A 25,453-nucleotide genomic window follows, 5' to 3' on the forward strand; every position below is an offset into this window, starting at 1 on the left:
AGATTAAAAAGTTCTAATTTCCCATCTTTATGCATGAAAATTAATCATGTATACCTCTCATAACGTCAACAACATGATACAATTGCAAAATGTAAACAATACATAAACATATTTAAACTGATACTTTCAAAACTAAATATCATTACAGTTTTGAATGTATCGATAATTGTATCATCTTAGAAAAAGTATCGATGCATTGATGTATCATTGCATGCCTACTACTGAGTGTTCATCTTGCCATACACGTTGTTGAATCAGGAGCAAGTATGTTGTTTAGGAATTCACAGCTGTGATGCAAATCATATTAATGTATGCTATATCTACTCATATTGTATATAAGGAATAATAATTAATGCCATTTCTGTTCCATCACGGAGTGCTGATGATAAGCATATGTGTGTGCTGCTTTTTTCTACATTTTGCACAAATTGTTTTAAGAATGTCTTTATCTTCCTCTAAGTGCATACTTTCATGTTATTAACATGTAACATGAACTGTCCCTAATTGAAGTTTTATTAGATTTCCTTGGTGCAACAGCATGGTGGAAATGATATGAAACTGTCCGAGATTTACAGTATCCCAGATGTAATACCCAGCAGATGTTCCGCTAATATCACAGTATATCTTTTATGCACATATTTCTAAGGTTTGAATTGAGGACGATATCTGCAAGAAAAAGAAGATAATTCACAGGAAGGGTTGGAATGATTCACGGAACATTCAGTGCATCATGATACTCTGTATCACAGAATGATTGAGGTCATCTGTAGGTACTAAGTCATACAAGTATATGTTTTAGTGACAAGTAAAATCTTATCAAACTTAAGTGTAAAAAATGGTTTATGGTATTTACAAGTGATCCATACCACTGTTCAATTAACTCAGATGTACTAAATGAGAAATGTTTGGGTTCTGTTTCATTCTCTTTGATGATGGAAGTATCTTTCAAGTGTCAAGTTTTCATATATGGACTCTGGTATTGTGACACTGCATGACCATTAGTTAGCACCCATGAAAATCTTGGTTAGAATGGTCTTCATTAACCCCTGCTTGTCGTAAGAGGCGACTAACAGGATCGGGTGGTCAGGCTCGCTGACTCATGTAATCATATCCCAGTTGCATAGTTTGATGCTCATTCTATTGATCACTGGATTGTCCCATCCAGACTCGATTATTTACAGACTGCTGCCATATAGCTGAGATATTGCTGAGTGTGGCATTAAACAACAACTAACCAACCAACCATGAGTTAGCTTCTCTGAGATCTTGAGACAAGAGTGGAAATGTGGAAGGACTATCTGTTTTCTATCAAAATCTATTTACATTGCTCATAAGGTACTGTGTCTCTATTGGCGTTGTAGGGCAGCCTAGTGGTTAAAGTGTTTGACATTATACCGAAGACCCAGCTTTGATTCCTCACAGTGTTTGAAACCCATGACCTGTGTGGCCTGATTTGATATTGTTGGTATTTTGCTAAAAATGGGGTAAAACCATCCTCACTCACGCACGCACACACGCACGCACACACGCACGTACACACACTCTCACACACTCACACACATTCACATCACTAGTCTTGGTTGATCTGTTGGTTAGCTGATTTATGTTGTCTATCTGTACTTACCATCAATATATGTATCAAACTAACAAAGGGTATGGTAGGGGTTCCTTACCAGACAGCATCTATTTGCCTTTGCTGTGTTGTCTAGATAGCCTTTAACTGAGCCACTGACAGTAGGTGTAAGGTGTATCTCTCTGTTGAATGTCTAGACAATGTCATTGTGTCAGATTAAGCACACAGTTGTCCATGCTTTTGGTCTTTACAAGACTGAGATTTGGTTTCTTGTTCTTCAGACTACAAAAGGGCATAGGTATTCATTTAAAGGGTATACTTTATTTCATTCTCACATTTTCACATCTCTTCCACTAAATGTTATTGTGAAACATTTAAGTCTCCTGATAGTTGTTTGATTTTGATTAAATCTTAAGAGGCAATCTTTTGAATCTGTTAAACATCTCAAATATTTAAAAAGTCTTATTTCTGAACTTTGCTGTTTGGGAAGAACGTGAGCCTAAAGGATTTAGGTTGAGAAGGAAAGTACACTTTGTGTGTGACTGGTCTTTCATTGTACCTACTCGTGGAAGGGACTGTCATGTAGTGCCCAAGTGTGATAGGGGATACAGGTGAGATGAGCCTTGCTACACACAGGTAAATACAGGTACATGCAGCAAGGCACTTTCACTGTATAATGTTAAATTGTGTGCATACCTCATTTTAGTGGCAGGTATAGGTAGAAATGTTTACTGATGTGTAATAAATACACCATGAATATTTTCATGTCATTCCAAATATGGAAACTTCTATATCAATACACACTTACAGCTTAGGAAATTTTGAGTGTTTAATAGTAAATGAGATGTTAAAAAAATGTTTGTTAATTTGTTATGCAACTACATAGACTGTTGTTAATTGAGGCTTTTGCCCTCTCCTCTATCTGCATAGAGAGCTATATTGAGTTAGTGACCAGCCCCAGGGAAAACTCCCACTGCTCATACAAGAGTCTGCCATATAGGCCCTACAACAAATACATCACGTCTAGAATATGTGGCAAGTCTAGATTACCCACACTTTCTGAAAATGAAGAAAATGTTTTGGCTCTGTCTTTTATATTTTATCAAAATAGTTTAGGAACAGTTTGTTTTCTATAAACTATATTAGTTTCAGGAAAGAAATGTTAGTCAGTCACACATTATGACTAAAAGAAAGATCAGTTAGTAACCATGAGATATAGCAGTCTGTTAGTCAACTAAATGATTGGTGATCAGGCTAGGTGACCTGTTTGATGGCATGTCAGCTTGCCCTGATGACTAGGATCAGTGCTCACAGTATAAATCAGTGGTTTGTCTGGTCCAGACAGGATTATTTTGGGGTCAGCATCATCCAGTTGGAATATAGCTATGTATTGATTTAGTCAACAAACAAACATGCAAAGATAGCATTGAGCCCCAACACCATGGTGTGTTACTCTTGTTATTGACCACTGGCTGAGACTTATCATTTACATGCTTTTGCCATACAGAGGGAATATTGTAAGTCATCAACCAGCTCAAAGATCAATACATCCACTGCACCAAGGAAATGTTTGGAGCCCTTGCTTAATATTACTCTCGAACATAGGTAATTCAAACCTTGCTTGTCACAATATATCTCCTTGGTGACAAAGTATAGATGTTATGACCTTTTTTCCAGATTGTATAGTTTACAAAACTAATATCTATTGAAGCACTAGTGATATTGAAGCACTAGTTGCTGTGATATTGAGGAATATGCAAGGTCTGTAGGGCTGCAATACAGCATCAGAAGTAAGTGCTAGCTTGTGGGATTTCTTCTTTTCCAACTTGTTCAGCCTGGCAGTCATGTCAAGGAGAAAGTGCTGCCACTTGACCAACTTTCCAGGTAACCCGAGAACCATCAAGGTGTGATGTAACTTGGGCACAAGGAGTCACATGGCTGGGAGATCACTGATAAATTGTGACGCAATGATTTTGTGCGTTGTAGTTTGCTGATAAAATGGGATATTGTAACTTTGCATTGTTGATCTGTTTAATTATTTTGTTATGGTGACAGATTGTTGTATTCAATGGTTCCATCTTTTTGGAAAAAAGGTTTGTATTTTATGCAACTTACCCAAAAATGATGTTGTTTTTCTTATTCTCTTCAACTAATTGTTTTCCATTAGTAGTCAGGAAATTTTGTAAAGATTTATTGTATGTTTTAGCCTCACTGTTAGAGTAAACTGAATATAGAAAAGACCAAGGTTCAGAATTGAACATGTGCACTATTCAGTGATTGTGTAGGAGAAGAGGCCTTTGGCATTTAAAGTTCAAAATTAATGGTTATATAAATCCTGTTCATTAACATGAAACAACATAGAGGCAGAACTGCTCTTACTTTCTCACACTGGGTACTTTTCTAGTGCTGTCTCACATCATGTTGTTGAATGTAACTCAAACTGTCAGTGTAACATCTACCCCAACCTATACTTTTTGGAGGAAGCCACTTAATGGATCAGCTGGCTAGGCTCAGTGACCTGGTTGTTTGGGTGTCAGGATCCACCATAGAACTCTGCACATGACATCAAACACTAGTTTGATACATTCAGCTGTAATATACCAGAAAATACAGAAAATAAACTTTTTTTTCCATGTATGAAACAATTTTGTTTTTAAATTCAAGCATATGAAATAAAAATGTTTCAAAATATAAAAGATTGCATTTCTCCAACAGACATTGGTTCCCGACCCCCACCCCTAAAACTAAATGGTATGTTCCTTAGTACTGAGGTAGGTTGCAATAATCTGTCATCCAAGAGGCTATCAGTTATTGTAGGGAACCTGTCATTACTAGTGGCAGCAAAATACTGGGACCTCATACACAGAAGCCACAGGCTGTTAGATTGTAATCACAGCTTTTACCACCTACAAAACCTGTCTAGGTGTTTTACTTTGTTGTCATGCTTGAGTCAGTCAACTCTATTAAGTGTTTTCTTGAATTAGGAACTGGATATATATAACAGCATGGCAGCGTGCAACTTCAGCCACTCATCTGAAACCTGGTAAGCTTAGACACTACCAGTCAGTATAATTAACACTAAAACACGAAATGATGTCGATTGTCAAGTTTGTGCCAGTAGACTCAAACTGTTTGGGCACAGACTGGCATGTTGGACGATGCCTGTGTAGCTGTTGCTATAATGTGCAGAGTCTTGCCTGTATTGTGTAGATTTTTTTTCACAATTTAAGAAAGGTGTTTTCCTTCACGGAGCTTTGAAGTGGTGTCCATGCTTGGAAGCTCTTGAATGTGGTTAGAAATTATGGAACATGCAATCATAGTAAAGTATAGGTTGAGGATCCTGATGTTAGTGTACATGACAGTCAATGGAAGTGAATAAACATGAATTTGAAAGAGAGCGTTAAGCATAACATTATACCTGTATCTCCCCACTCTCGGGTAGTATCAAAGACAGGGTCAGATGGTCTGTCAGGATTTATGGTACAGAAGTCCAGAATATGAAGCTGTATAAACTCTCCATACAGATTTCTCTCTACAGACCCCAGGTCAAACAGTTATAATACTTAATATGTTAATATTTACTAATATGTACTTCCATTCCTATCCCTCTCTCAGCTCCAGCAACCTATGCTCATCCCCTTGTCATCTCTTGGAAAACGTTAATGAAAGTAGGAGACTTGAATATTCGATACATATGATCAAGGCTTCCCTGATAGAATATTCTAAATTTAACTTTCAAAATACAATGTTTTTTAACCTCATTTGAGGCAACACTTCTTCACTGAGAGACGTTTGTCTGTTTTTTACCCTTTCTTCTGCCTGTTGACTATGTTCCATGGACTGATACCTATTTTCTGTTCAGACGTAGTCCTTGTAATAAATGTCCAGTACGAAACTATGTTACTTATTAAACATCTAATTGATATGGAACCTGTTAGTGAGCTGGTTTGAAGTAATTTGGTTTTAACTTGCTCAGATTACCATTTGGACCAAACTTCGTGCCAGTTTCAGCTCTTATCAACACATGATATTTTTCAATCTCCCAGCAGTTAAAGGTTTCGTTTCCCCATGGAGACGTTGAAAATGCCAGATTTGGAAGGGAGCTGACTCTCCCCATCATGTCAGCTGAACATACAACTTCATCCACAAACACATCCAGATGGGCCAACGGAACTAGTCAATATGTTCGCATACCTTACTGGGGAAATTGAGGGATAGCTTTCATGAAAAATAAAAAATAATTTATTATAGCTGACATTTCATCGAAACTTGATCATAATTTCAGGTGTTGGTCACATAAGTAAAATGGCAATTTAAACAGAATATGTTTTTTCCAGAGGTGTCTATATTTTTTTTCTCACGACTGAACTTGTGGTATTTCAATAGCCAGCTCATATTTTATTGTGCTCTTGACACTTTTATCTACTCCAAGCTCCACAGATTTGCAAATCAGAGAAATCCATACCTCCATCATGTTTACTTGCAATCTTTCTGTCTGACTTTAAGGGGCAAAATAAACAGTTGGGACAATCTGATTGTCTAATTTACCCAGTGTAGTGTTTCCTAGCACTATATTCAATATCCATGTTGATAGTGAGACGGGATGAGTCATCCTGAAACTGTGGAAGCCTAGTTGTTATTTGATAGTAGTTCTAGGGGAAATAGTTTGTGTATTTTGACACCAGTTGTATGGAAAACGTTCTCTATATCATAGATCTTTAAGAGTTATTCCATGTCTTCACAGACTTTTTCTCTGTAAATATTCTTTAAAAAAGATTCCCCCTAAGTCATTGAAAAAATCGTCAAGAGATTTTTCTCGAAAGTTTAAGATTAAATCAATTCAGTTTTAGACTCACATATTCTGAGTTGTGCCTGCCATTAATAACTGTCATGTAATTCCTATTATTCGGTTACGTAGCAGTGTGCATATTTTGACCTTTTTCACAAATCAGCCAAAATTAATCTTACATTGGAAGGCTACATTCAGTATAATCTACTTCTCAGACAACTTACAATTTAATTTCATGAGCCGTGCTTATAACTGATTTAGTAAATGGCAAAAGGCCATCACATCGAAGCTGACATCACTCCAATTCAGCTCAGATTGCTAGGAAATTGTGTTAAAGATTAACAATTACCGGTACTTGATATCCAAGTCCTTGTTACATTACACTGTCATTCTGTGTCATAATGGTCAGTATGAATGTCATCCCTTCATTGGTTTCACTTGGTGTGTTTCTTTGGTAAAAGTCTGTCTTTGGTACAAATTTAAAAACACATATACTGATCCTATTTTCCTGAGCTGAATTCATGATATTTATATTATGCACAGCAATAGGAGAAGTCGCTAAAGGACAGGAATCTTTATGGCAACCATGATCTGTATAATTAATGAGTTGAACAATTCTTTAGGAAATTGTTATGAAAGTTATCAGAGATGTTCCATGAATGAGAACTGAAGTTTGTTCATTTTCACCATTGTGAGACTGAGACTGATAAAACATGCATGGGAATGGATCAAATGTGTTGAAAGGGCAGATTTTATTATTTTCATGAAGTGCTCTTTTGTCCAAATATTTGAACATGAGCCAATCTTTGACCCAAGCTGACATTTATAGTAGATGTACAGAAAATATCACAAATGTATGGCAAAAAAATCTTATCTTGGGTCACTTTCTCGGTCTTACATGTACATTTGAAGTCTACCTATTTTCTGTAACTGAGTATGTCAGACATTCAAAACTTCCCAAAATAAGAAAGCCAGAGGGCTAGTTGTCAGATCTCCTTCTTCCTCCTTCGAAATGTTTTGTGAAATGTTTTGTTATATACAGTACTTATCATTACCTGAACTTACAAGTGGCACCTCAGCAGTAGCAGCTTGTTGTGGAAGGTGATTAGATTGGACCATCTTTTTGATTTGGGAAACCTGGCTATATTTCCTGATCATTAGGAGGTTAATGTTGTATTGACCTGATGATCAGTGTTTATACTGACCAAAGCTATACAATAACAACTAGGCAGGATGATTACACAGAGGAGCTGTGCTGTGGAAAGGAGATAAACACTGGCTAGCAAGCACCTGTAGACGGACCTGTAACTACAGGGGTTGAGAGGTGTAAGCATGGGCTGCTGATGAGAATATTCCCAAGGACAATAGCGGCAAATATTTCCTGATTGCTGACAGATGTTGCAGGCTCCTTCTTTGTGCTCATTTCTGAAGTAAAATTTATTTATATTGCACTGGAGATTTGTCCAACTCTAAGATGATGAAAAATGGAACAAACTTCATAGCAGTCATTTTTTTAGTCCACCGAGCACAAAGTACAAGCATATCCGAGGTGTCAGCATATCTCACTCACTCACAATCTGAAGCCTGTATGTTCATTTTAGAGTTGGTTTTCAGCAACCAATGCTTCTTGTAGGACTCAACTAACAGGATCGCTGTCATGATTCATATCATTGTATTCCAATTACATACATCAATGCTCATGATGTCAATCAGTGGATTGATTATATGCACACTGCCAGAATATTGCTGAGTGTGACATTTAACAACAGACAAGAAATGAAAACTTCCAATCTCTGTCTAAAGGTAGTGTTATTGTTGTCATGAAAGGTGTATTGGTGGGAGGTGTTAAGAGAGATCTGTCACTATTAAAAATGTATTATGTTGGTTATAAAAATCGTTCCATAATTCCAATGTCATATTTGCCAGGAGAGCTCATTATCATCACAGTTGGTTGACTTCACCGATTATCGATCAGTCATTGTGACGACTTTATGTGTGTTAAAATACTCTTTGACCTAAGCTACTAAAAATTGGAAAAATGGAGTCTGTTGTTTCCTACTGTGCCTTGGGGAATGGATATCAGGGCAGAAGTATTGAACTTTGGGGAGATTTCCTTTTTATGTGAATATTTACAATCAATAACTCACAGTATCATTAATATCTGTGTGTTCAGTAAATGGAGTAGTGCTATTTCTGTCAGATATTTGTCATGATTTATCAAACACTGTGTCAGCAAAGAAAGCTGATGGGGGTTCTAGTCTATAGCTGCCTTGGCTAGAATCCATGAAGATTGTGAAAGTGGTGACGTTAAATATTGTCATTTGAATGCTGGTGCTGCTGATAATGTTAACAAATATAGTAATAGGCATTTATGATCTGGAAAGAATTATACATATCTAATAAAATCAATTATTAGAATGTGATATGAAGGATAAAACCATTTGAGAGAGAGGGACTGGTGGTGGTGGTGGTGATGATGCTGGTGGTGGTGATGATGATGCTGATTATCATCATCATCACCGCCACTGTCATAATGACATTGAAGGTGTCACATCATCTGCAAAGGGAGTCATCCTCCTTCTGCTCCAGCCTGCCTCTGGGAGAAGGAGTGATCAATGAGTCAAGCATCTGCGATCTATCACTTGACTCATGATGCTTGTATCGATATTCAATCACACACACATGCAACAACTTTGAGATGTATTGATAAACTCTTTCACCGAGTAGTACCAATCTCACTTTCATCAGTGCTTGATGGCACAATTATATTATCCTTATGACTACTTGCTATGAGTAATGGGCTTGTGATTCATGTTTAACACCTCTAGTTGTAGCTGTTCAAATGACTTGTGGGGCTTGTCTGTGTTCACGAATACCTCTAGGCTAGAAGGACAGGCAACTGATGATGGCACCATATGTGTGAGAAACACTCCTGGATGACAAATGTCTGTCCCAGGAGAAGTCTGTGATTCTGTGATTTCATTTTTTCGTCTCATCGTCACATTTATGTATTTTGCAGAGCAATTGCAGAATAGGCATTTTTAGTGATCAATAACAGTCAAGCTATATATATTACACATGCGAACATATCTATTAACACATTTGAGTGTGAGAATTGTCACTATTAACCAGTATTAGTCATGCTTGAAATTATCAAACGTTTTACCAATGGCTAGTCTTTTCTGAATTTGTTCCTAGTATGCTTAAATTGAAACACGTGTTTATTTGCTATAAAAATATGAGTCTATATTTCATATGTAAAACAAGCATATGTCTTGCAGAATTTGAAGAATTTAATCATGGAAGCTTATAGGGATGAAAAGCCCTGGCATTTATTCTCCACACTTGTTGTGCTTAAAGAAAATGGCACTTTCCCACACCATTTCTTCAAAAGTAATTGCCTGAAAGTTATTTGTTACAGTTTCTTCAGAGCCACAAGATGTATTTTATTTTCTATCTGGATATTAATGTTGGAATGTGTTGACACTTTCACTGCTTGACATGTTTTATATATATATATTTTTCCCCTAACCCCTAAAGTATCAGATTTGAAAACATATTCCCATTGCTCATTTCTCAAGCTAGTTTGTGTTTCAGGGTTTAATGAATATACATTATACCATGTTGTAAAGTATTTAAAATAAGATAATACTCAGTATCAATAATGTTGAGAGGACACGAGTCCTCTGTTAATGATGCAAAGTTGGTAGAAAATCAATACAATCTCTCTTTAAGATATTATTGTACAGGAGTATCATTTGTCACAACACGCCTACATGCTTCTATACACAGACAGGAAGGATTGTACCGGTAATCTTGTTTGGTGTGTCCCTGTCCTCTCATTAGCTCCAGATATGTCTGATGTGTCCTACAGTAACTCCATTCTGTCAAACGCTTAAACAACAAGTTGCTATTCACGTGGACTGTAGTACAGATCAGACGACACAGTTGTCATTTGAATTTAGTTTTTCAAATAGATGCCTTGTGATGTTTTCTTCAGCCCCAAGACTCTGTAATCTGAAGTCAAATGATGATATTTGTATGATGTGTCTGTTTTATTGATGTCAGGTGAGTCAGACAATATAGGAGAACATACTTAACACGTCTGGCATTCAAGGACTTCTATATTGTGGACAGGTTATTCAGCAATAAGGGAGGGAGTTAGTGTTATGTTAAGCTGCCATTGCAAGTCACAGCTACCTGTAAATGCTCAAAGCTGGAACAAGAATACCTGTAGCTCTTCACATGAAGATTGATGAAACACAATCACACACTGTAACCATCCAATTCTCATTTGAAACCTCTCTGACAAAACAAGTACTAGAGATCTATTCAGCAGGGAGCATCTTGTCTTGTCACATGTTCAGGACCATCTGAAACTCATTTACAGCCTCTTCATGTATTGATTGGTGTCGAAGCACAGCGCATTGTGAATCATCACATTTGGAGGCTGTCGCAGCATTCAGTATGGATTTCACATAAGCTACAATATGACCTCTAAAGTTAACAAGACAAGAAACTCAAGCTTTATGAAATCAGTTTTTGTCTGTGAAACATGTCCTCCATCTAGATTCAATCCCTTTGATTCATTCTTCTGTATTCACATCACTGTGTCTTCTGCTTTTAAGTGGTCAGTAATGGGTGTTTTCACCACTCATGGTTAAAAGCTCTACCTGTGGCAATGTCACATCTGAGAAGAGATGATCAGGTTGTGTTATTGTGTCTTGTGTCAACAAATAGGCCATTATGACTCGGTTGTGGTACAGACTGAGGTCTCTAGCCATTATTGCCTGCAAACAAACTATTGTCATTACAAACAAGAGTTAAAAGTCTCAGTGTCCAAAATAGACTGATCAGCCGCTGCCATAGACTGCACTGTGTGCTGAACCATACAGCTGCCCTGTGACATGGTATGATTGACCTGAAATCAAATCCAGGCTGACACAAGATTGTTACGAGTCAAGTAGATGGATTATTACAGATTGTCATGCAGCCCTCTGATGATAAGTGTCAGTTCTCTGTTCACTCAGGCAGAACACTTTGACGCCATCTCATGCTTAGGTGTTTATCATCCTTTGTGGTTGCGAGATGAGGAACAAGGCGACATCAGATGCATATTTAATAGGACTGAAAGTTAGGCATTATCACAGTGCTTCCATGAAGGTATGGAGGCATTACACTACCTGGCTCAGACCAGCCAATCAGGTCTGGTTGTAGCCTAGTGCTGCATTAGCAATCGATCAGCCTGAGTGGTAGGTTTTAATGCAATTCTGTCTACCACCAGGTGGGTCAGGGTGAGTAAGATATTGTCAAGTGTTTGGATGACTGGACTCTGGCCTGTCAATATAGATGACTCGCTCGGCCCACTGGTCAAATCGGAGATCAATTCTCTCAGCGTATTTATGCTTAATAAGCCTCAACCAGCTACAGAAGGTGGGTGTCATCTGATTTGACATGCTGTGGGAATGCTGGTGTCGACAGACGGATTACACATTGGCTCTGTAGCACCACTTGTCACATCACTCATGAGATAATAAGACGTGACAACCTTCGGCTACTGATGAACATGAACCTCCTGACAAGGTTTGTATGCTTCTGTGATGCTTTGTGTCACTGGATGACAATAAGGTGGTGCTGAACCTGAAACAATACAGACCTATCTGTTTCCGTGAAACAAAGTTAGACTGTGACAGTTTGTGTTTGTAAACAACAGGATTGGTGTATCTATCATCAGGAGTGATCTGACAGAGGCTGGCCACACTTCCACAGCAAACTGTGTGATATTGAAAGAGTTTAGAGACAGAGTTAAATAAGTGACCTCACTTGTGTAGCTGAGGAATTAAGAGGAGTTTCTTAGACTGGTGGTTAAAGAGTTTGGTGTTCCTTCCTCTTTGGCGGCAGCAGTGTTAGATGAGTGTTGTCCGAGGGAACTGCTGTAGACGATCCTGGTCCTGGCATGATCTTGCCAGTGTCATCAGAAACACTGTCACATCTACACAAAGTTTACCGTCAACCATGACCAAAGTGTCACGCTTGTCTGATCTGTACAGGTATGGGCTTCCTCAAATACCTTTCTTTTTCATTTCTTTTCAGCCTTTTGTTCATAAAACTGAAATGTGCAAATGGTCAGTTAATCTTTTTATTATTTCTGGGTCTTTTTCTTTAGGTTCATTAGTTTTTCAGTTAATAATGTCAGTTCTAGACATTTTGAACAGTTAAATCTTTGAAATCACTGAGAATCATATGAAGCTAACTCCAGTATTGTTAACAGTGAAGCTACTATTCACTTTGAGATAGGGAGATGTCTACATGATGTGTGCATTCCCTGTTGTAAGAGTGATCTGTGCTACTGTAGAGTAGTATTGATCTTTCTAGTATTTCAACAGGTGCTTCTTACTTAAATGCCAAGCTTGGATTTTCTGCAGGAATGCTGGTACATTAAGCTTGTATGAACACTGTCCTCCATCATCATGCCATCTGCAGTTCCTGCCATTCATGCAGGTTGTTTATCACAATGGATTTTGTCATTTTCATTTTCATTCTCTTCCATGCTATTATATTTTCCTGGGGCTTTTTTTTCATTTCTCTTATCTATATAAAGCTGTTAGTCCTATCTTGTTTACCTCTGATCTCTATTATGCTGTTAGTCCCATTTTTGTCTATATCTAATCTCAAAGATAGTATTAGTTCCATGTTGTATACATCTAGTTTTCTAAGATATTGTTAGTCTCATTTTGTCGACATCAGATCACTAAGATGCTGTTAGTCTTTTTTTTTTCTATGTGAGATCGCTAAGATGCTGTTAGTCTCAGTTATACCCAGATGTTTCTTCAGCCTTCAGAATCAAGCAGTTAAGAGTACTACACAATCCAACAGTCTTATATGTGATCTATATAAACATGTACAATGTATATTATCTAAAATAACAATGGTCTGAAAGAAAGATGCTTCCAAACTCTAATCTACATCAGTAGCAGATCCTGCTAATTGGAGAATCATTTGCAGTCTGTGCCAAAAGGTACATAGTCTGCTCAACCAAAATAGTCTTTTGGTAGTACATTTTAGTCTGAATATATGGATTATTGTTAGATGAGTGAACTATACTTAACAAATTGTTACTTGACTGAAACTTTGAGCAGGGTAGTGAAGTTGATTGAATGAATATGTGGCATTCCAGCATCAGTAGAAGGTCCTTGATTTAAGTCCTTAGTACACAAGAATAATCCGTTCATTGATATCATTCTGCCGAGTATGTAGAAATGACATGTTCTGGTGTTGACTGCTGATGCTGTAGTATTGAGCATCCCAGCTGTGTCCCTCACAGCAGGATGGTATTCTAGGCTATTACCTCATTGGCATAGTAACATCTATATATTGTGTACCTATATTCATATACCTGTCAGCTGTGTGGCCTACTTGTCACTCTCTGCTGAGAGACGTTATCACTGCATATAGGTAGGTAAATAACTGGTGTTATGACTACTTATTATGATGTTGGGTGAGTGCACTGGCCTGTGGTGCTACAGCTGATTTGGATGAAGGGGTAATGTCAGGTAATGACAGTCATTTCTGTTTTGATTTCCAGGCAATATTGTCTTTCAAATTAGCAGGTGTCCATTGGTTCTATGTCAAGGTTGCGTCTATGATATTGAATCTAGGGTGCCCCTAAATCTGAAATGTTTAACATTTGGGTGATGACAAAAACATGCTATTTTTCCTTCGTAATTTTCAACACTGATACATAGATATATTGTGGTACGAATGAAACTGAATTGTGTACCATTTCAGCATTGTATGACATTGATATTAAAGGAAGTCTACGCTTGTATGGTGGTATCCAGTTATTATTAGGCATTTATATGTTGTTATCACCCGGAAGTGTATATCAGTTCCAAAATAAGCATGAGAAGGTACATGACATTGTGATCTATATTTTAGTCTCAGATTCATGGTAGGAATTGATCTGGGTGATACTGGAAGTTACTCTGGCATGGCCAAAAGCATAATGAATGATTTTCTTTCTATATTAAAGGCACCATTAAACCCCAACACATTTGTTAATAGTGTAAGGTCGAAGATGGAAACAAATAATGGAGCACAAGATCACAAGAAGGGCAGCAGCATCATCCCATGATGACATCACACCACATTAGTTTATAATGTTTATTCTCAGGTCCATCTGTGTCCAAGGCACTTAGGAATGGATTCAAAGGTCAATCTGGTCTGAAGCCAGAGTTTAATAACTAGGGATGCCACGATGCATCGATGCATCAATACTTTTTCTAAGACAATACAATTATTGATACATTCAAAACTGTATCAATATTTAGTTTTGTAAGTATCGGTTTAAATATGTTTATGTATCGTTTACATTTTGCAATTGTATCATGTTTTTTTTTATGTTATTAGAGTTATAAATGAATATTCTTCATGCACAAAGATGGGAAATTAGAACTTTTTATTCTCTGAGAATAAAAAATGTTGATCTTTTCATGGACAATTATAAAATATGAAATATTAATGTTCAAAATGTAACTAAATTTACGCAATAATGCCACGAAAATAGGTATCGTGATATGTATCGAATCATGACATGGGTATCGTGATACATATCTATTCATGAAACTTATGTATTGTGACATCCCTACTAATAACAAAACTGGTAAAAATCTAGGATCTGCATAACTTTGTGCCATGATATAACTAGTATACTGTTTGAAGCCATGTTAATCCCAACTGACTGACTTCGTGATATGTTACAGAGGGTCACTGGGCCATGTTTAGGGTCCATCACACTGACCTTGAGTTATCCCTGTCAGCTTACAGCACTGGCCCGTCAAGGTGTTGGGATCATAGGTACAACAATGTACTGCCTGCATGCCTCACTGCAAGGCACAAGGTTAATGGGTGCGGTGTTTGTGTTTGATGTCTAGAAGTAAGTTAATTAGTTTTGTCAGGCCACTGGATAATGAATATAGGTACACAAAACAAATTAGGTGAATTGCTTTTTCTCATGATATAGGGTTGTGTTCAAACAGGTTAGTGCTTTGAACATCTATATATTGGTTTCCAGATCACAAATAGCTTTGAGAAGATACTTTATTTTCTAAAGTAGATCCAAATAAAACCCCTAGCATTCTTTCAAGTAACAGTTAGAATTAACCATTACTGTAGGTATCTGTTTACATATTGTAATGAGCTTTTAAGCCCAAAAGGAACATAGCAAATATAACCAATGTTGACTCAATTCTAGTAATCGCTTGAGCTATTTTCCTGTATAGCTAAATGTAAAAAGCAGTTTCCTGGTTAACATGTGTTAAGAGACAGTATATAGGCATTGTTGCTGCCTACACATAGACTGATTGTGGTACACTTTTCTTTACAACTGTTATTATTGTATGGAAAGGGATGGTTGTATAACAAACATTCTATACTTATTTGTGTATTTAGTTCATGTATGGACCCGTGTTCTAGTCAATATGGAGTTGAATTAAGTTCCTGAGGGCGTGATAAGAAAATTTTATTCTGAAGTTGTTTTTATCAGTTTTAAGCCACATAAACATGTTGATAATGTGTATAGATAGGGAATGAAACAGTATTACAATGATCAAACCATTGCCATTTGTCAGTATAACTACAAGCTGTTGCCATTTGTCAGTATAACTATGATCAAACTTGCCATTGTCAGCACAATTATGATAAAATGATTACCATTTGCCAGCTTAACAATGACCAAACTATTGCCATTTATCAGTATAACTATGATCTAACTGTTGCCATTTGTCGGCATACCTATGACCAAACTGTTGCCATTTGTAGCATAACTATGATCAAACTCACCATCTGTAGCATAACTATGATAAAAAATCATTGCTATTTGTAGCATAAAAATAACCAAAACTGCTACCTTTTGTAGATGAGACTGTATGGTCATACCATTGCTAGTGAATCTGAAGTTTATCAGCATCCAGTTCAGTTTACAGGGAAGTCATGTTTATGATGGATAGATAGGAAAGCCACACCCATTTGATCATCATCGCTGCATCATATTTCCTTCTGTAATTTGTCAACTTTCACCAAAATAATGAAGCAGGGAACTTCCCAATTCCTTGTCTACAGAGTTGCATCTCTAAAACTTTCCCTGAAACAATCCGTGATTGTCAACTACAGTTTGTATGATCCAGATTAAAATTATTTCAGCCCTTCAAAATAGTGGTGTGTTCTTTCATATCATTATAGCTGTGTCAAAGCATGACAGAATTACTATAGTGATATGAAATAATATGAAATGTTTTCTATTTGTATAATATTGTATAATATTCCTCAGCATAAAGATTGAATGTTTAAGTTGCCCTTTGAAAGATGTCATGGATATTCATATGCATTGTGTGTCTACTAGAGTGAATGTTAGAGGGCAGATTTGCACATATGTATTCAGTTTCGGAAATGATATGCTGGAGATGTCACAAGTGACATTTACGGGAGCTGTGGTTATTGGAGAGGTCCTGCCTTCACCAGTGACATAATGTTTGTTCTGTAGATCAGGCTGTAAGGCACTTCAGCAGTGACATTTAAAAGGAAGTTTTGTAACTGCTACACACAGAGTATGTGCTAGGTACAAGTGGCTTGTTGTGTTGACAGGGTTGGCCTGTCAGATCAGTCAGTCTGATAGCCGCATTGTGTAATGCTGCTTGTCCCGGTGATTGTTACAGGGGATACACATCGTTACAGCTTGTAACTTCCTTGTTACAGTGTATTGAAACTGGTTACTTTTCAGAGATGAAGGAGGTAAGGTTGGGGATCTGGTTGTAATGTTATTGTGTGGTTTTAATATCCATGGCTCGTTCAATAGGGAAATAATTATTATTATGGAAATGTAGAAATGACAAGGTTAAGTAGATGATTATTTCTCTGTTTGTATGTTTTGTCTATTGCGTTTCTTTTTTAAACAGAAATACCACACAAGAATATTTATGATTTTGAATTAATGAGGTGAATTGTCGGTTTGAGGTTAATAGATGATTAGTGACTTCCAGCTTTTGAATATTGTACCTATCTCTAGTGTTAAGTGTGAAATAAGTTGAGTTGTTGAGTTGAGTGTTAAGTGTGTAAATAAGAAATAAGATATCAACATTTAACCAGCTACAGTCATCAGTAATATTTTGTTGATGAAAGTAAAGTTGGTAGTCAGTACCAGTCAGTGTTTTGGCTTCTTGTGCCTTACACCCAGGATTATTTTCTCATCTGAGTATAATGTATCACACCTATTCTTTGGATACATTTTCTTGTTATGGCTAGAATATTATCATTTCTATGGTTTTGAATCAAGTTCAAACACTCAGTTATATCATTAATGCCTTTTCCAAATTCAACATTGTATCAGTTCAGTGGCTTTACACTGTAAGTAACCATGGCTCTACAAAGAATCTAACCATGTAGGTTAAACAAGCAATTGTGGGTCTGTGAAAGAAGCAATTCTAAAGCATAAATCTATCATCACTGAAGCAAAGGGAGGCTTCATAAATCCCAATTCAGCATGTGGCTGTTTCTGTTCTCAAGTTTACTTTAGAATACAGGTGCCCAATACTCCTGAGTCAATTAGTTTCATATTAGTGTATAAAAACTCCACTCAAGACTGTAGGTAAAGGCACCTATACATACAAAAACATCAGAGAGACTCAGTTACCAGTTTTCTGATACGATTAGCTTCTGGAGGGTCGTGCCTGGGAGAGCCATCACGTGTAATAAACACTATGGGAAAATGTCGAGAATTATCTCCCTTGGCATGTGATAATTGCTTGTATAATTAGCCTCTACGGGTGTCCTATGTATCAAGAGGGAGAACAAAGCTCACGGTAGGTATATATAGCCCATTATCTTGGAGTGATATACTAGTTCGGTATCATGGTGTAAGCTTACACCTTCCTATCAAATTTATGCCCCTCTTCATGGTTTTTCTCCTGTGATGTTGCTGGTTGTATATTGTCAGAATTTTATGGCTGGGATTAAGTTGGATATTTATTCCCAATTAGAAGAAATTGTGGTAACTATTGAATTTTATTGTTTGTAGCTGCATGTGTATAGAGCAGAATGTGAATAGGGTCATCATGTTGCAGTGAGTGGAACCAAACTGTTCACAAGGTCACCAATTACAAGGTTATTTTAGGCCTATTTACAATATACTCTTGTATCTTGTTATTTCAATTTTTGGTTTTACCGACTGTATGTTTGATGTAAAAAGCTGAAGAGATTGGGCGTTTTTAAGGGATATTTTCGCTTAGGGATTGGGGTAATCTGCTTTTTATCGCAATCTGTGATTGGTTCCTCTTTGCTTAACTTTGATGTTAGATGGCTGTTTTGCTTCCTGAAATACTTGGCCACAGTGTCGTATTGATCCCATAGGAGGCAGTAATATCTCACGTACAGATCCAAACTGGACAAACATTGATGTCAGGATCTGAACCAGAAACCAGAAACTAACAGTAGTGTGTTATTGCAGAGTGAAAGTGAGTTGATTTAGATTATTTGCACAGTATGCTGGGCCAGCGTCACCGAAGTTATGTGTTTATTGAAATTGATAATTATCAGTTGGGCTTGTGTCAGGGCCATGTATCTGCCTGGAGTTGGAATGATAAGCATTGCCAGCAGTGAGCAACAACATCTCCCCAGCGTTGGTTACATGACCCTTTGTGCCAGTTGGCAGCCCTTCCTTGTCTTGAAGTGATAACTGGCTGACCCCCCTGTCAGGCTCATCCAGGGACAAGCTACAGCATACTGGCAAACATTGCAGCCTCCAAACACAGGGAGCAAACCTGTTGCAACTGGGACCTCATCATTGGAACCACTTGTTGAAAACTTTGAAGAATTTATTAGGATAATTAATTAATCACTGTCGGCATCAGGGACTGGTGATTACCTGATTAAATCTTTTGGAGGATTGATATATGCAGTGCAGAGTACATCTTATCACCATCTCTTTCTTTCCACTTTGCTTTAAGCCAGTCACTTTCTCATGCAACTTTCTGTATGGTGACTTTGGTTAACTTGTAATCTCTCTAAATCCACTCCACATAAACTGCCACGTGCTGTTGGTCATATAGGTAGTAAGGATCTTGGAGCTTGGATCTTTAGGCAGCTGACAGCCAAACACTTCCTTACAGTTGGTTAAAGTTGGGATTATATGGTCACAATGCCTCCTGAGTTGATGACCACATGGGTTCAAATGCTGATAATGTGTCAATGTACCCTAGTAGCTTGGATTGATGCTTCCACTATTAGTCACTGGTTGTCTGGACCAGGATTGATAGGTCACAGGCTGTAATACCAAAGCTGTGATTATGTTGTGGCATTAAACACAATTCACGATGTACTTATAGCATGTCAAAACTCTCATTGATTAATAGAGCCAAAAAAAGTATCTAGTCTGTGTTTCACCCCCACAGGATGAGACTTGCAGTTAAGAGTTAAAAGCTGCCATGTGTGTAATAAATAAATGCTTTTGTTCACATACACTCAAGTACATAGGTCTGCCTGAGTTTTGTCTGAAGTGTGCCAGTGACACCTGAGTTGTACTTTCTACCTGATTTTCCACAGATGTGGACAGGGCTTGTTCAATGCAGGGATTCCTCGCGCATCTCACTCACTCTCATAGTTGCCCTTTCACTCCATCTCTCAATAAAACCTCACCCACCCAAGAAACCAGGTCGAGACTCAAGATTTGGACAATGCAGACTGCTAGTACCCAAGGTATGAGATGCAGAACTGGCATATACTCCACTTGGACTTTGAGAGGTGAGAAACCAACACCCTTGTCCACAACATCCATGGAACCCTACCCTACACCCTGTCTGATAATTACCCCACACCCTCAGTCACACTGTCTAATGGTTGTCAAGGTGTTAGTCTGATGCTTCTCGGTTCCTGGTATTCTGCCAGGCAACTTTGTGCAAGACAGTAATGATAAAGGTTTACTTGCGTGTCTGAATCAACTTTTGTGATTTGTAGACATTCCTTCACATACCTCATAAATTCAAAATTGATATTTATATTTTTTCATAATTTCTCTTTATCACTCTGTAAACAATATTTGCAAGTGGTATTGTTGAGTGATGTTTGTGTAGTGTTTTGAATATTGCCTTGCTGATTTGTTACCAAATCAGATGTGATATTTACTGCCTCCATTATTCATAGAGGCTGTCATTACTACAAAGAATGATTGATCAGATTTATTTATTTATCAAAGCCTTTATCTGTGCAAGAATATGGAGAAAATATAAGCTACCATATACGATTAGGACCCTGTATCAAATCTTAAAGCTGGATTCCTTGTCAGAAGGAAACGGGATATGATTCGAGCGTGGTTCCGGCTCCAAGGGAGGACACTTCCTACAGGGCTTCGCAGGATGTCTCTAATCACGGCCTACCACATGTCACATGACCTTTGAAGCATCATCACAGAGCTGTACTAGGGACGTCCTCTTGTCAGGAATCTCCTCTGGTCATGGCGCGCTGGATGGCTGTGTTCAGAATGGATGATTTAATGCTTGGCTTATGAGTACTTGATATTCGTGTTCATGGATGTTATACTCTCTTTGAGGAAGTACTTACATGGTTCATTGGTTATACTTTTGCATAAAAGATTGGAGCTTGGTTCAAAGGTTGCTGTGTGTGCCCTGTGTTATTTCCATGTTTGATTCAGCAGTTTCACTTATGTTCAACTTGACTGTTCCAAAGCCTTTTCAACTTAAGCAATGAATTTGAAGAATATTCAATAATTTATTGATACTATCATAATTATCCTAATGCTATTTGTATCTATCAAAATTAATGAGGTGTACTGTGAAATATAGAACATTCAATTTAAAAGTGATATTCTTTTTAAACCATGATATCTGACTAAGGCTCATTGTGATGACTGATTTGTAATTGCAGAGCGTGTGTAGCATATAAACATTGTTCATTCCGTGGTATAAGACAGGAAGTCCATGCGTATCCTGCATTCAAATTTTGTTGAGGGTATGATAAGTTTGGGTTTGTGAATATTTTAAACATCAGATTCTCAGTAATTTGGAGCAAGTCTATAAATGTCATTATTTCTGGATTTAGATACCATATTAATATTTATGTCATTTGGTAGTGTGGATTATATGGCAAAGAAGAGGACGTGAATACATCATACAAAAGCAATGCATAAATGCATGTGTATTCTTAAACTTAAAGCAAGATCACGTACGCATCATGTGCAGTGTGATACCTCCATTGACATATATTTCCTCACCAAGATTGTGACATTTCGCGTGAAATGATGTCCTGGTTTTGATGTGTGGCTAGGTTTCAGTATGAGTCAAAATGAGCCATGACTGTTACCTGGCCCACATGGTGATGTCATGGTGGGAATGATCTCCCTTTGTTCCAGAGTTCTAGTTTTCTTAAGGGAGTTATTTTCACTTAAGCCCCTGGGCCAGCCCTTTGCTAGAATTTGAAGTGAAGCCTGTTAATTCATTCTTGATATCTTCATTTTGTGATTTTTCTGATCAAATTATGTTTTAAATGTCAGAGATTGTTGGTGTCAAGTTGACACTGAGGATCACAGAGCTACCATTTTATGTGTTATGATGATCTCTTCAGTGGGATGAATGTATCTGGTCTTTCTCTTAGACTTGATCAAGTCCCCATTTGCCCTGCAAAGTGCAGTAACTGTCTAAAAAGTGTTCTTAGGAAGAATAGTTTTATCTAATAATAATATTTTGTGCGATGGTTTGAATTATCTCTTTTATTATACCACATTATTGCCAAGTTGAAACAAACAGATGATCATACAGAATTGGCAGACAGCAGCAGCTTGTCAAAGTGAAACTGGCATCCCCAGCCTTATTGACAGGGAAGAGCCCACATTTAATACTTCCTTCATTGTGAATGTATTTGTTCATAAGATGTGAGTCTGACAGTTGTCTTCCTATTGCAGGTACCTGGTTCACCATCACCACACCTATGCAAACTTCCAGGGCAATAGAATGGACGAGTTTGGGGACGAGTTTCGTTCCATCAACCATTCTGAGAGGATGATGAAGAAAATGGAGCTTTATGTGAACAAAAACACTCTATGTGATGTTACCCTTATCGCTGGAACAAAGCGCATTCCAGCGCACAGACTCGTCCTCAGCGCAGCCTCAGACTACTTTGCAGCAATGTTCACAAGTGATGTCCGAGAAGCTACGATGTCTGAGATCAAGATGAAAGATGTGGACCCAGATGCAATGGTGTCCCTCATAAACTACACATATACAGGTAGGACAAGCCTTAGTACATCAAACCCAATAAAATCAGGGTTAGAATCGATCTTCAGCAACCCATGTTTCTTGTAACAGGTGACTAACGGGTGGGCAGACTCGCTGAGTTGGTTGACACGTCATCATATCCTAATTGCTCATGATACCAATCACTGGATTCTCTTGTCCAGCCTTGATTTTCAGACCTCCATTAAATAGCTGGATATTGCTGAGTGTGGTATGAAACAACAAACAAACGTAGTACAGAACTGTGTGGGAGTGTTAATGTTGTTGTCACATCTCAGTCAACAGTATTACAGCTATATCACCGGGGCATGTAGATAACTGAAGAGGTCTGGACACACACATGAACTGTGTAACAGTATTGGTCTGTAGTGGGTTATCACACATTGCAGAATATGGATTGCAGTAGATGAGTTCTGATCAAAAAACCATCTCACAACTGACTTTCACGTTGTTTTGTCCATTGACACTCACATTGTTGATTTTAAATTTACCTGGACCGACATGATTACATCATGCACTTGCTTTAATAAACTCAGATTCCTATAAGTGATGCAAAACCCATCCATGTCATTTATTAGATGAGAATAGCTGAAAAATTGCTGATTCAGTTTTATGCAATATTCACTCCATTACTTGTGTCCATTGTCAGCCATTGCAAAATACTACAGGATGTGAATTTCGATTTTATTTCCCCACACAAGTGAGTTTGGCTGTCGGTGTGTAACACTACTGCAATATTCATGGTATTTATGGTGGTCTGTTTATTGTGAAGTGCCATAAAACAACAATAGCAGAGTATTTTGTGCTCGTACTTGTCCCTATTGGCAGATTTAAAGCAGACATGCCATGACAGGAGAGGAAAATAATGTAGCCTTTTTTAAACTATGCTGTCTTAGTAAGAGAGGAAACTATCTGGAATTGCTATAATCAATGAACTGCAGTTATGGATTGTATAAATTAGTATAATGCAAACACAGGTTTATCTCTCTCAGCCTAGTGGTTAAAACGTTCGCTCTTCTCGCCAAAGACCCAGGTTTGATTCCCCACATGGGTACAATGTGTGAAGCCCATACCTGGTGTCCCCCCAACATGATATTGGTGGAATATTACTAAAAGCGGCATAAAACTAAACTTGCTCACTCACTATTACTTCATATAACTTGTCGGTCATGTCATATGAGAACAAACTATTGTGGTATATTTGTTTTGAATTAGGTGTGGTATCATGACAACCATTTCTTGACCAATTTCTTCCTGTACATATACTTTCTTTTCTTTTCTTTTTTTTATGATGTTTGCTTCAAATTTATTTGACATAGAGCTTCTTTTCGGATTTGAATCCTGACTAGTTCACCTTAACATTATGGTTTCTTACCATTGGATTGGACAACAGTGACCCATGCTTATTGTACATGATGACTAATGAGGATCGTTAAATACATTGGGTGATATGCCTAATTGTGTGTCCTCATGCCCTGAGGGCACTGTACATGCTGTGATAATGGGGTAGCCTATTGGTTAAAGCATTCGCTCGTCACACCAAAGACATGGGTTTGATTCCCCACATGGGTACAATGTGTGAAGCCCATTTGTGGTGTACCCCCGCCATGATATTGCTGGAATATTGCTAAAAGTGGCATAAAACTCACTGACTCGCTCCCATGCTGTCAACCACTGGTTTTCTGATCCAAACTTGAATATTTAAAACTGCTGCAGCATTGGTGGGAAATTGCTGACTGGTGCATAAATAACATCAGCTTATTCAACTTGCACCAAGTTCATTATGTTGACGTCCTATCTTAAGGAAATAGTTGTGTCACCCATGTCAACAACATTATGAATCATCAAGATATGTGCCCCAATCCTAGCATTGTTTTAATATCTTCCTCATAGAAATTGCCTGATCTGTCCACAGCAGAAACACAGTAGATTTGCCCTGTCTGTCAAGTAAGGAGACCCAGTAGATTTGCCTAGCCTGACCAGTAAAGAAACACAGTAGATTAGCCTAGCCTGACCACTAAAGAAACACAGTGGATTTGCCTAGCCTGACCAGTAAAGAGACGCAGTAGATTTACCTAGCCTGACCAGTAAAGAGACGCAGTAGATTTGCCTAGCCTGACCAGTAAAGAAACACAGTAGATTTGCCTAGCCTGACCAGTAAAGAGACGCAGTAGATTTGCCTAGCCTGACCAGTAAAGAAACACAGTAGATTTGCCTAGCCTGACCAGTAAAGAAACACAGTAGATTTGCCTAGCCTGACCAGTAAAGAAACGCAGTAGATTTGCCTAGCCTGAACAGTAAAGAGTCGCAGTAGATTTGCCCTGTCTGACCAGTAAAGAGAGGCGCCCAGTAGATTTGCCCTGTCTGACCAGTAAAGAGACGCAGTAGATTTGCCCTGTCTGACCAGTAAAGAGACGCAGTAGATTTGCCCTGTCTGACCAGTAAAGAGACGCAGTAGATTTGCCCTGTCTGACCAGTAAAGAGACGCAGTAGATTTGCCCTGTCTGACCAGTAAAGAGAGGCAGTAGATTTGCCCTGTCTGACCAGTAAAGAGGCGCAGTAGATTTGCCCTGTCTGACCAGTAAAGAGGCGCGCAGTAGATTTGCCCTGTCTGACCAGTAAAGAGACGCAGTAGATTTACCCTGTCTGACCAGTAAAGAGACGCAGTAGATTTGCCCTGTCTGACCAGTAAAGAGACGCAGTAGATTTGCCCTGACCAGTGTGTGACCAGTAAAGAAGCGCAGTAGATTTACTCCAGCCTGACCAGTTTGCCCTGTCTGACCAGTAAAGAAACAC

General features: G+C 38.0%; 1 protein-coding gene across 1 annotated transcript in view; it reads left to right on the forward strand.

Annotated features, from left to right (window-relative positions):
* Nucleotides 1–11,595: 11,595 nt before the first annotated feature.
* Nucleotides 11,596–25,453, forward strand: part of LOC124284395 (kelch-like protein 5) — a 55,357-nt gene continuing 41,499 nt past the window's right edge. Inside the window, 2 exon segments of the mRNA XM_046720484.1 lie at nucleotides 11,596–12,412; nucleotides 22,327–22,649. Coding sequence (XP_046576440.1) covers nucleotides 12,273–12,412; nucleotides 22,327–22,649 — 463 coding nt within the window. The 5' untranslated portion in view covers nucleotides 11,596–12,272.

This window comes from Haliotis rubra, unplaced genomic scaffold (genome assembly GCF_003918875.1).
Source record: "Haliotis rubra isolate DU_JTF1 unplaced genomic scaffold, ASM391887v1 Scf336, whole genome shotgun sequence".
Taxonomy (NCBI): Eukaryota; Metazoa; Mollusca; class Gastropoda; order Lepetellida; family Haliotidae; genus Haliotis; species Haliotis rubra.